The sequence below is a fragment of the Scyliorhinus canicula genome, chromosome 18, assembly GCF_902713615.1.
Source record: "Scyliorhinus canicula chromosome 18, sScyCan1.1, whole genome shotgun sequence".
NCBI lineage: Eukaryota > Metazoa > Chordata > Chondrichthyes > Carcharhiniformes > Scyliorhinidae > Scyliorhinus > Scyliorhinus canicula.
The window spans coordinates 109,442,256-109,455,412 of NC_052163.1; the positions used below are offsets into that span (position 1 = coordinate 109,442,256).

Consider the following 13,157-nt stretch of genomic DNA (forward strand, 5'->3'; position numbering starts at 1 on the left):
TGATGAATCAAAAGCACTTTGAAGAAGCATCGAGGGTAGCAAGGGTACAGCAGGACGAGTAATATTCTCTCATTTTAATCTTTTAATACACAATTATGGTTAACCTGCACTGTACCCTTTTCCAAGGCCAAATCCTGATAGTCAATGCCCAATACCAAACAATGTTGATATTCAATGCCCAATACCAAACAATGTTGATATTCAATGCCCAACACCAAACAATGTACTGAAGATGGGGTATGGCCAAGGCTCTGTATAACTAAATAATCACTTATTTTCTTTTGTATTTCTTGATAGATTGGAATCCAAGCTCAATTAGTCATCCACAAATCTGAACCTGAATTAAACAGGTGAAGAAACTTTGGCATTAGACATGCCTCTTGATAGGGTACCTCCACATCGGCATGGATCTGGTCAGTACAAGCAAAAGACTTCTCTCCCTGTAACCTCACCGCACTAACTGCAGCCGTTCAAGGCAGCGGCTCACCATCACCTTTCTCAAGGGCAATTATGAATGGGTTAAGAAATGCTAGCTTTGCCAGTCACATTAAAATTAAATTGGAACAGATGCATCTATCCACCTTTATCATGGATAACATTGCTCTACTCATGGGCTCAGTTAAGTCTTTTGTCTGGACTGGATTGCTATCCAATTTCTGTAAAGTCCCAATGCATGGACAGCATTAGTCTGATATGTAATAGGTCTCATTCAGTAAGACCCTAAGAATTAGTCTTTTCGAAAAGAAGGATGTGAATGCAACAAGAAAACCAAAAGAAAATGTCGGCTATTTCTATTTAAATATCTATAAATGGAGAGCCAAAGGTGAAGCTTAGCAAATGTCCTCAAATGAACCTTAATTGAGTTACACAACTGCATTTTGTAATTGCAACTTGCACATGGGAGCACTCACTCCATCATCTCAGTTCTTGGAAATTCTTCAAAACTTTTTATTTTTCTTTCACTACTTAATGACCAGGTAATAATAACCATCAGATAGATGGATATTTTTATCTTACTTATTTTACGGCAACCAAAACGTGCGCTCAACTCCAAGTCCAGGATACATGAGGAATTGAAGTATGATAATGAAGTCATTTGACAATTCTGTCATCAAAACCCAAGAGGTTAAGATATCATTAATTCACAGCAAGGTTGACTGCAGTTTAGGACTGAGAACACATTCTAGTTGACAGCTTTTGCAGTTCACTCCTAGATATTGTTGCCAATTTTCAAAGTTTCATAGTAGAACACATTGGATTGGCTTGGATTTGTTTATTGTCACGTGTACGGAGGTACAGTGAAAAGTGTTTTTCTGCAAGTAGCTCAACAGATCATTAAGTGCATGAAAAGAAAAGGAAATAAAAGAAAATACATAATCGGGCAACACAAGGTACACAATATAACTACATAAGCACCGGCATCGGATAAAGCATACAGGGTATAGTGTTAATAAGGTCATTCCATAAGAGGGTCGTTTAGGAGTCTGGTAACAGCGGGGAAGATGTTTTTGAGTCTGTTCATGCGTGTTCTCAGACCTCTGTATCTCTTGCCTGATGGAAGATGTTGAAAGAGTGAGTAAGCCGGGTGGGAGGGGTCTTTGATTATGCTGCCCGCTTTCGGCAGGCAGCGGGAGGTGTAGATGGAGTTAATAGATGGGAGGCAGGTTCGTGTGATGGACTGGGCTGTGTTCACGACTCTCTGAAGTTTCTTGCGGTCCAGGGCATACCCATGCAGCAGATAGGGACCCACTGCTAATCTATTGCCAATGCTGCTTTGATACTGGCCAAATTGAGCTTCTCTATCAATTTCTTCTCTTGCTGTGGGGTAGTGTCGGATCTTCATTCAGTACCTCCCCTGCACATTGGCAAACATCAGCAGTGCACTTTGCTCAGAACTACAGCACAGCATATTGGGAATTCCAATTCACTATATTATCACATTACATGCAGGTTCAACAGACTGCTTAAGAACAGATTAACATGAATTTGAATCTGGCTGGTACCAAATATTTTAGAAACCCTCACTCACCTGCAAGTTCAACATCTTGCTGCTTTCCAGATCTATTTAGAGTGAAACTAGTCTTCATGGCCAACTTTCCACCCAACATTGCTTCATGTGACTGGACTTTCTTGTTTGCATCTACAGCAGCGGTCTCTGAAAGAAAATATAGTTTGTAAAGATAGAATGAATCAGAACCTTTACAGAGTACTCATCGGAGTCTGCAATGAATGGCATTCCAGGAGAAAACAAACTATACAGAGAATTCGTAAGGCACATCTCTACAGAGGCATTTGTCTCTTTTTTTTCCCACCAACAGTTTTCTCTATTAAAACTGTAACATGAAGCATTGCATGGTGCATCAACAAGCACCTGGTTCTGAATGGGGTCAATTGACAACATTTTCAGTAGTCAGTTTATTATTTCCATGCATTTCATATACTTCACCTCGAAGTCCCATAGTTTCAAAACACAGATGGTATTGACCTTATTGAACTTGGTTCTTTAATAAATTAGCATTTTGCAAAAACTGCCAGCTTCATGTGGAAAGTATAAAAGGCATGAGGGTTAGAAGACTGGTGTTACTTAAAAGCACACATTTACATTGAGAACACTAATTTACTAAACTAGCAGTCTCTGTGAAAACAGTTCAGCAGCATTTGGGTACTTAGAAACTAAAGATACCAAATACTTTTAAACAGGTTTTGGTGGGGGGGGGGGGGGGGGGGGGGGGGGGGGGAGGAGAGAGAGAGAGAGAGAGAGAGAGGAGAGAGAGAGAGAGAGAAGAGATATTCAGTTTGTAAAAATTCGACAATTGGTTTCCACTTTGTAACATTAAATGAGTGCTACATGAATTAAGTGAATTTTAAGGTGAATGGTGGAAGATATAGGGGGGGATGTCAGAGGTAGGTTCCTTACCCAGAGAGTAGTGGGGGCATGGAATGCACTGCCTGTGGAAGTAGTTGAGTCGGAAACATTAGAGACCTTCAAGCAGCTATTGGATAGGTACATGGATTATGGTAGAATAATGGAGAGTAGATTAATTTGTTCTTAAGGGCAGCACAGTAGCATTGTGGATAGCACAATTGCTTCACAGCTCCAGGGTCCCAGGTTCGATTCCGGCTTGGGCCACTGTCTGTGCGGAGTCTGCACATCCTCCCCGTGTGTGCGTGGGTTTCCTCCAGGTGCTTCGGTTTCCTCCCACAGTCCAAAGATGTGCAGGTTAGGTGGATTGGTCATGATAAATTGCCCTTAGTACCCAAAATTGCTCTTAGTGTTGGGTGGGGTTACTGGGTTATGGGGAGAGGGTGGAGGTGTTGACCTCGGGTAGGGTGCTCTTTCCAAGAGCTGGTGCAGACTCGATGGGCTGAGTGGCCTCCTTCTGCACTGTAAATTCTATGATAATCTATGATTAATCTAGGACAAAGGTTCGGCACAACATCGTGGGCCGAAGGGCCTGTTCTGTGCTGTATTTTTCTATGTTCTATGTTCTAAGTGCCAAGGCTCTGAATTAGTCTGAAGTGAAGCAGATTGTGATGACGTCCATTATGGAATCTCACTTTACTTCCTTTCACTCTCAGGTTGGGCCCTGAAGCCAGACTCGCGCAGAAACTACATTGGTGACAAGTCAAACTGCTTCATACCAATGTATTTTATAACACTGCACCAAACACTTCCTTAAAAGCCCAATTTTTCAAGTAAAATATAAAGTCTTTAAACTGTTTGTTAAATTAAATCAAGATGTCACAAATTGCTGGCAGATCTGTTGCCGAATCTATAGTTTGTTAACAGTCATTATTTACACCTCATTGTTTTTAAAAAACTGACAGATTGTGCAAGAATGGCTTTCGGGCTACATCAATATCTTGCTGTCTTTTTTCTTTCTCTATATCAAGTTCAAATTTAACCAAGTAGAATTAGCTTAATAAGCGTACATCTGAACCCTTTCAAGATGACAGCAGAATGTGGTTGGCATGCCATCTATTCCCCAATAACTAGATCATTGCAACTACTAGTTATCTGTTAAAGTTTAGCAACACTAATCAATACATGTTGGAGAATGAAGATGGGGCTTCAGTTCACAATCCACAATTCATAAGGGTCACACAATCTGCTTATGAAACCTGCTGCCCTGATGTGCACTCAAATAAAATTTGGGTGAACGATCAACTTGTAACAGGAATTTCTGATGATACCCACCACTGCTCCTCTTCGAATGGTCCAGCAGATCAACAATTACTGCTCCTCTGCACATTTCAGTCTAGATTGTCCTTTTACCCATGGCCATCCTGTGACAAGAGCATTATCACCATGGATTTGCAAAAACTTGGCTCATCGGTTACGACATTTGCTCCTTATGGAGGCCCCCCCACATGGCTATAATTTTCATCACTTTCCCTGCCCAAGTGGCAGTTCAGCATCATCATATTACACTATTATCCCTCCCTGAGCACGATCTATTGGCTTTGTCACAGCTGACTCGGGACGCGCAGAGCTGGTAAATCTCATGAGGCGCCTCTCGTGGGATTTACCAGCCTCGTCTCGCCTCGCGAGATCACCAAGGTCAGGATCCAGATTTACATATTTAAGTGAGTAGTTAGACTCACTTGAATACATCCATACTGGATCTACCCAATGGAATCGAACGGTCTCGCCTCGGAGACCCGGAATGGGCGTACTTTAGCATGGGTTTCCACAAACGTGGACTAGGTGTACTGGAACTTGGGAGGAACAACCAGGTGATCAGGGGGCTCAGGTGGCACTGCCAGACTGGCAGGGCAGTGTCAGACTGGCAGTGCCAAAGTGCTATGGTGACATCTTGTCTGTGCCAGGGATTGGGCCCAAGGATGCCCTGTGCTCAGAGGTGGAGTGCGGGGGCTTGATGACCCCCCTAATTGGTGAGTTGGGGCTCTAGGGAGTCTGAAGACCGCGATGTGGTGACTAGAGATTGGGGAGCCATTTCCTGCACTGGCAGGCGGAGCTCATAGTTCAGGAAATGGGACTAAGTGTGGTCTCGGCGGGGCATTCCTCACCGAGGCTCAGAAATGAAGCTGTAAGCACCAGGAAATACCCGAGTAAACGCACCAGACACGGGACTTGCTAAATCACACCCTCTTCCACCCTGCTCATGTCACTTTTAAATTTTCAGTTATTATTACATTCCCAATTCCATCCTGAATTTCTCTGCAGATGCACTACTCTCCCTCTGCCTTTGTACTGTGCATCTGCTAGTACGTTAATTTCAATCTTCATTTCAACTCGGTTCTCACATGCTCCTCTGATTTCACTCCCAACCTTCCTAAACCATTCCCTCCGTTTAAATGCTATCACATTAATGGTGTTTTGATGTTGCCATCTCACAGAATCCCTCTACTGGCCATCTCTGTACATTTCCTGTGGCCCTCACCACCAAAATCATTCCACTTCTTTAACTGTTAAAAATAATGCCGCTTCTCCATCCTGCAAGACACTTATAATTGCATTTCAAGTTTTCGAATGCCTAGGTTGTGCTTCCATCCTTTACCTTGCATCTAACTTTGATGTCATTGTCCCCAGCAAAAGCTTTCCCCATCTCAATCATGCTTCCGATGTGTCCCATCATAGCTGTCTCAAGTAAAGGTAGTGCAGACTTGAGTGCGTCTGTAGTCAACTCGTTCAGCCATCCAGTAACAAGTCTAGCTGACATAAAGCATTAAACAGGCCTCACTTACGATCGATCATTCATTCCTCTCCTCCAAAAAGGTGAAAGGAACTCAAGATTGCTTTGTTACCCAAAATTGATCTCAATGTGCCAAATGGCCTCCTTCTGCACTGCAAATTCGATGATTCAATCCATTTAACTACCACAACGGCTGCCCGCACACCTCCAGTTACCCAACATGTCAAATCTCCTCTTAGGTCTTTCCTTGTGCTAGTTCCCGCTGTTTTTCCAGATTCGCTCCTGTCTCAACCCTTATCCTCTTGAGATTGTCCATGCGATTCACCACCTGTGCCCTTGAAGCATTTTCCACTGAATTGCTGATAACCCAATGTTCCTTTCCTGTCCTCCTACAATCCTAACATTGAAATATTTGGGATCAGGGATGAGCAAGGGAGGACCTTAGGACATTTTTCTATTTTAAAGGCACTGCATAAATGGGTTATTCTACAGGTGCTCTTGCAGATGCCATAAGATAAGATGGAGTTCTTAATACCCCTCTGATGTTGAATGGGCAAAAGACTTGCCCATCACAAACAAATTTGTGGACGCCAGTGAAACTGTACCTTCCTAAATAGTCAATGCCGACAGGAGGAAAGAGAATACAGGCAAGACAGAAGTATTATAGCTGATGGCCAGTAAACTGATAAGTATCATATAGCAACATACGCTTTGTAGGTGATGGTATGGTATCATTTTGACTCCTCAGCTTCTTCAAAGTATTTACAGCGACATTCAGGTACACAGTCCTGCTAGTACTTCGTTGATATACAGTCTCCTCTTCGCTTAAAGCCTGCAGCATTCAAATGGAAAATCACAGCTTGTCAAGTATACTTTATTTATAATAGTTAACTATACAAACATAAAAGATGATCCATGTTGAAGAGATATCATGGGTTCCCATTTTTCTACTGTAGCACGATTAACCTGCATTTACTCAGTTCAATTAATACTGTAAAGTACAAGTCTGAGAGGCAGGTTACAAATTTACCAGGTTATTTTCAAAAGCAGAATTAAGGCAGCAAACATATCCAGGCTTAAGTTCCAAATTTCCTCATATTAAGCAACATCTTTTCACCTTAACACTACAAAAAAAGTAGTGTCACAGAACACTTGGCAAGACTCAAAAACTACATTGCCCCCAAAATTGCTGTGGTTAAAATTCTTGCCTTCATCTTGAAATTTCTCCCCAATCTTTTCAATCCTGCCTCTACAACCTCCTCCAGCCCCCATCTCAATTGTTTGGGTTCTCAAACTCTCCCATTCTTTTGTCTTCCCATTGGTGACAGTCTTCAGCCACCTTGGTCTTATTCTCTGGAACCAGCTCACTAAACACTTTCGCTTTCTCCAATTCTCCCCAAAAGCCTTCTTCCAACCCAATTTTTAAGTTACCTTTTCCAAATGCCATAGCACTTTATATCCTGGGCAAAACATAATGGGATAATTTACTGTTTTAAAAGTTACTACATAAATGCAAGTTGCGATGGACTTTATATTCATAGCATTATCTTTCTTTTTTCAAGTGCCATTTGACCAAGGCTCATTTTCAACATTTGCAGGTTATATTTTAAGAGAGGAGAAATTAATCAACAATGAATTTGAACTTAAATATAACAAAAAGCAGTCCCAGGTTAAAAGAAGCACATTTATGCAAAACCACTTGATACTTATTCCTTCAAAAACTATTACTTAAATTGTTAAAAACTTAAATTCTTAGAAGACTTCATTATTAGGATTGGCATGCATTTGCCCAACAATTATTTTTATAACATACCATAAATATAAAATCTTGTACCTTTTCAAAGGCCATTTGTTCAGATCCACAGAATTTCAAACATTCATCAATGAACACATTCAGATACCGTTGCCTCACATTGGTTGGAACTTTGGAGCCATATTCGGTAGGAATCGTGGGCCTCTTCAAGCTTGACTTGTTTTTGGGAACAAATAGTAAGGAGATGGTTTTATTTAGTTCTGGTGGTTTTGCTAATTTGTACAACAGAGTTAGACAAACTTTTCAGATAGCAGAAGCCAACATGATTTTGGTGCAAGTATAAGCTGCCTTGTGTAAATGGTGCACTATAAACCTGATTCCTCCCTTAGAGAAAAGAAAAACTTCTATACAAGACTCACCTCTGCCTCCTGCCGCTACCCCCCAAACAGCTGATGGTGACTAGCTCCCTGAAAAAGGCACCCAGAGTCAAACCCATCCACCGACCCCCTCATCGCATACTTAACCTTATCCAGGTACACAAATTCTATCAGGGCCCCAAACCAGTACAAAGCCTTAGGTGGCACTGGAGACCTCCACCCAAGCAGGACTCGCCTCCGGGCTATGAGCAAGGCCAAAGCCTTCATACCGGTCTCCAGCTTAACACCCAGAATCCCTGACGTCGTCCCGAGACTCAAAAATTAACAAGCTTGGGGCAGGACCAGAACATGTGTGTGTGTGTGGTTCGCTGGCTCCCTAGAACACCACTCACACCTGTCCTCCACCCCCAAGAAGAACCCGCTCAGACATGCCCTGGTCAGGTGTGCCCCGTGAACCACCTTGAACTGGATCAGACTTAAGCTTGCACGAGGTGTAGTTAATCCGAAAAAGTGCCTCACTCCACCCCTCCCCCCCCAAACCTAAACCCAGCTTGTCCTCCCACTTCCTCTTTACCTATTCCAATGATGCCTGCTCTGTCGCCAGCAGTTGCCCATAAACAACTGAGATCCTTCCCTCCCCAGCTCGTCCAAGGACTAAACCCTCTCCATAAGCGAGAGTGCCAGCACCAGGGAAAACGAAGGAAGCTCCTTACGCACAAAATCGCGCACATGAAAGTATCTGAATACATTCCCTCCCAGGAGCTGGAACTTCTCCAGTATCATCCAGACCAGCAAACCTTCCATGCAGATACAAATCTGAGCCTCTCCAACCCCTCCCCCTCCCATTCTCTGAACATGGAGTCTAAACCAGACAGCACAAACCCATATAGAATCCGGGTCCTTAAACCACCCCTGCACCTTTTTAATGCTTGCCACCAGTAATAACACAACAGATTTAGGCAGTGCCAACCCCCCACGATAGTCTATCCCTTTGCAGAAATACCCTACAAACTCGAGGGGTCTTGCCCACGACACAAGTAGATACTAAGTATTGACCCTACCAAAGAAAGCCTTAGAATGGGAGACACAAACAGAATATCCTAGGGAGGATATTCATCTTCACCGTCTGTACTCTTCCCACCAAGGTCAGAGGAAGGGCATCCATCATCTTCAAATCAGCCTTCACCCCGTTCACCAGTCTGGCCAAGTTAAGTTTATGGAGCAAGGCCCAATCATAGGCCACTCGAATTCCCAGATACCGGAAAATTGTCCTCACCGGACGAAATGGTAGCCTCCCAGATCCCCTCTCCTCCCCGGAGGGTTCACCAGGAAACCTTCACTCTTGCCCAGCTTTAACTTCTACCCTGAAAAAGAGCCAAATTCCCTAGGCACCTGCATTACTACCCCACATGGTGTATAATAGCACATCATCCATATATAAGGAAACACCATCTTCCCTCCCTCCACTCTCCTCCAACTGCCAGATGACCTCAACGCAGTGACTAGCGGCTCAATCGCTAAGGCAAACAACAATTGGGATAAAAATAACCTTTTATTGTCACAAGTATGGAGTTACTGTGAAAAGCCCCTAGTCGTCACATTCTGGCGCCTGTTTAGGTAAGCTGGCACGGGAATTGAACCCACGCTGCTGGCCTTGTTCTGGATCACAAACCAGCTTTCTCGCCCACTGCTATCCAGCAAGGATCCAGAACACAATTGAAGACCACCCCCTCCCCCCACTTAATTGACTGATGTGAGTTGAGATTTGAAGAGGCCAGCACCTTCTTAATGAAATCCGTGCCATTCCAATTCAGTGCATATACGTTGACCCAAAACACCATCGTGCCCACTAACCCCGTAGTAACAAAAATGAACTTCCCTCCTGAGTCTGCCAACATGATAACTGCAGAAAAAGCTACCCTCCAGTTAATCAGAACCCCCCCCCCCGTAACATCAGAGTGCGACAATTGCCACACCCATCCTCTCTGCAGCCTCATTTGATCCTGGACTCTCAAATGAATCTCCTGTAAAAAAAAACAACAGCCTTCAAACTTTTCAGGTGGGCAAACCCCCGAGACCTTTTAACTGGGCCACGTAACCCCTTCACAATCCATGTAACCAATCCACGTACTTTCTTCCCTACATTTAGGCAACATTTAAATACACTCATATATACCTCTGATTCTCTCATCCCAGTCACCGACAGCAAACTACCCCTCCCCCTACCTCCTTCTTCCCCCTCAGCATCCCCCGCCACCCCCCAGACAACCAACACACTGAGAACCAAATCTATGCCCCCAAACAAAACAAAAACAAACAAAAAAACTAAGTTTGTTACCTTGGAAAACAAAAGAATCCCCCCACCTTCCAGGTAACCAGCTGTGGCCATCTCCCCCTGTCCGCCCCCGTTAACTAGCTATACCGCTAGCAGGGCGACCCCACCCAGGAGTTAACGTCAAAGTCCTTCAGCCCCCCTACCCATACCCAAGTTTAATACTGCACATTATAGTAATAGAAAAAAGAACATTCAAATCCCCTCCCCCCAGCCTGGTATGGCAAGTGCTCGGCCCAGGACCGCAAGAAACTTCAGAGAGTCGTGAATGCCGCCCAGTCCATCACACAAACCTGCCTCCCATCCATTGACTCTATCTACACCTCCCGCTGCCTGAGGAAAGCGGGCAGCATAATCAAAGATCCCTCCCACCCGTCTTACTCACTCTTCCAACTTCTTCCATCGGGCAGGAGATACAGAAGTCTGAGAACACGCACAAACAGACTCAGAAACAACTTCTTCCCCACTGTCACCAGACTCCTAAATGACCCTTTTAGGACTGATTTCATTAACACTACATCCTGTATATTTCATCCGATGCCAGTTCTTATGTAGTTACATTGTATACCTTGTGTTGCCCTATTATGCATTTTCTTTTATTCCCTTTTCTTCCCATGTACTTAATGATCTGTTGAGCTGCACACAGAAAAATATTTTCACTGTACCTCGGTACACGTGACAATAAACAAATCCAGAATCCAGAATCCAACTGGGTGAACAGTTCAAATAAAATTAGGTGTGAACATCTAGATATTTTGCTATCCATTCATATGATGTTTTAATAAAGCTGATGATTTCAAGTTGCAAGTATTGTTCTGTTTCTAGTTAAATGTAGGTGATGGCATCATTGAATAAGACTGTACAAAGTGCAAATTTGAATGGAAAAACTCAATGCAGGTGGGAATGGAAGTAGCACAGATGAATGCACCAATATCATGCAAAACAACAACAGTTAACTGTGAGATGGCTGCACAATTTTCTGGGTACTGATGATTGTATAAACTCAAAGCATCATAGTGAACAGTTTCAATGTGCTCAGTAATACCCCTGAAAACGCAACAGCTTTCCTGATCAATAATTATTCTGCATAGGACATCTCACTGCAACTCTGTATATGTTAAAGACAGGTAATTAAATGTTTCCAATACAGATTTAAATAGCAAGAAATGGTCAGTTGCCTTGCACATGGAAAAGTATTTTTGCGAAAAGCGTTATAATACAAAATAGAATATTCCAGTTAATGTGACTACAATATTTTTCAAAAATCAGTAGTTATTTTGAGCAAATAACTCCAACACAACATCCATTGTATTTAGAAATAAACACTAAAACTCTTAAATCGTACTGAAGATACAAAATAAAAATACTTCCGCATTTCCCAACCAAAACATTAATTAAATAAAAAAGAAAAACTACTTCTCGTTCACCGGGCCTTTATGACGGTGGCTCGGATGAGCAAATTCTTTGGGGTAGAGGACAAATGCGCTAGGTGTGCAGAAGGACCAGCGAACCACGTACACATGTTTTGGGCATGTCCGATGCTTAGGGGGTACTGGGAGGGATTTGCGGGGATCATGTCCCGGGTGCTAAAAACAAGGGTGGTGATGGGTCCAGGGGTGGCAATTTTTGGGGGTTCGGAGGACCCGGGAGTCCAGGGTGAGAAAGAGGCCGATGTTTTGGCCTTTGCTTCCCTGATAGCCCGGCAACGAATATTATTGGCATGGAGGGACTCAAAGCCCCCAAAGACTGAGCTGTGGCTTTCGGACATGTCGAGTTTTCTGGGTATGGAAAAAATTAACTTCGCCTTGAGGGGATCTGTACAGGGGTTTGCCCGAAGGTGGCAACCATTCATTGACTTCTTTGCAGGAGAGTGAGCGTCAGCAAGGGGGGGGGGGGGGGGGAGAGGTTAGAGTAGAGTAGAGTAGAGGAGGAGGGATAAATTGGCGGGTAGTGCCGATGGGAGAGGAGCGGGCATGTGCAGTATGGTACGATTGAAGTATTGAATGTACATGGATGTTTGCACATTTTTGCCTTTTTTGCTTTCTTTTCGTTGATGTCTGTAACTGTTTACAATGCCGAAAAACTACCTCAATAAAATTGTTTATTTAAAAAAAAAGAAAAACTACTTCAGTTTCATTTCTATAAATTCCAGAATGAAAATTTAATTATTTTGTATCCAGGTATTGCATGTTTTGAAGAAAATGTTGGGTTATATAATCTACTTCGACATCCAAAATATGAGAGATATATAATTATTATAGCACAAGGATAGAGTAAAAGAACACTAAACAAATAGTCATTAGAAAAAGGAAAATAAAACTAATACAAAATTGCTCAAATCACCAAAGACTGAAAATACAAACAATATATTATTGCCAAAAATAACACCTCAAATTCATTTTGCTACCTCACTGATTAAATACGATTAAAGAAGAATTTCTATGAATGCTTATCGCTCAATTGTAGCACATTCACCTCTGAATAAGATTGTGGATTCATGTGTAACTCTGGAATTATCATCTAGGCTAATGGTTCAATGCTATCTTGTGGGGTTGTTGCACTATTGGAAGAACTATCTTTCGGATGAGACAGTAGATGGATATCATGGCACTTCTCTTTGAAAAAGATTACTAATTAGTGTCCTGGCCAAAATTTATCTTCAACCTCCACAAAAACAGATAATTTGTTCATTTATCATAACGTTGCTTCGGAATTCTGTCAACCGATTGCCATTTCTGCTTGCAAAACAACCCAACACATTCTAAAAGCAATGAATTGACTGTTAGGTGCTTTGATATGTCCTGAGGATGTGAAACATGTCAGGAAATATTGGGTAGAATAAGTTAGGAAACAACTCTTTAAAGAAATGTAAGATTATTAGGTTACTATCAAGAAATGTAATCATTAAAATCTTACTTTATCATTTGAAACCAACATCCAACTTTATCCGGAACATGTCTTGGTAGTACAATAAAATGGGGAAAACCTGGCTTCCGGTTGCGGCTATGCGGAGCCAAGCCGCCGTTCGGCAGCTCCCG

General features: G+C 42.6%; 1 protein-coding gene across 2 annotated transcripts in view; it reads right to left on the minus strand.

Annotated features, from left to right (window-relative positions):
* The window catches only part of rexo1 (REX1, RNA exonuclease 1 homolog), a 114,037-nt gene that overhangs the window by 34,270 nt on the left and 66,610 nt on the right, over positions 1-13,157 (minus strand). For both annotated transcript variants that reach the window (XR_005457915.1, XM_038776604.1), the window contains exons 6-8: positions 7,492-7,626; positions 6,366-6,489; positions 2,030-2,155 (exon numbers count right to left, since the gene is read on the minus strand). Coding sequence is in view for 1 of the 2 variants with exons in the window: in XM_038776604.1 (XP_038632532.1) it covers positions 2,030-2,155; positions 6,366-6,489; positions 7,492-7,626 (385 nt within the window). In the remaining variant the exon portion in view is untranslated. The remainder of the gene's footprint in view (positions 1-2,029; positions 2,156-6,365; positions 6,490-7,491; positions 7,627-13,157) is intronic.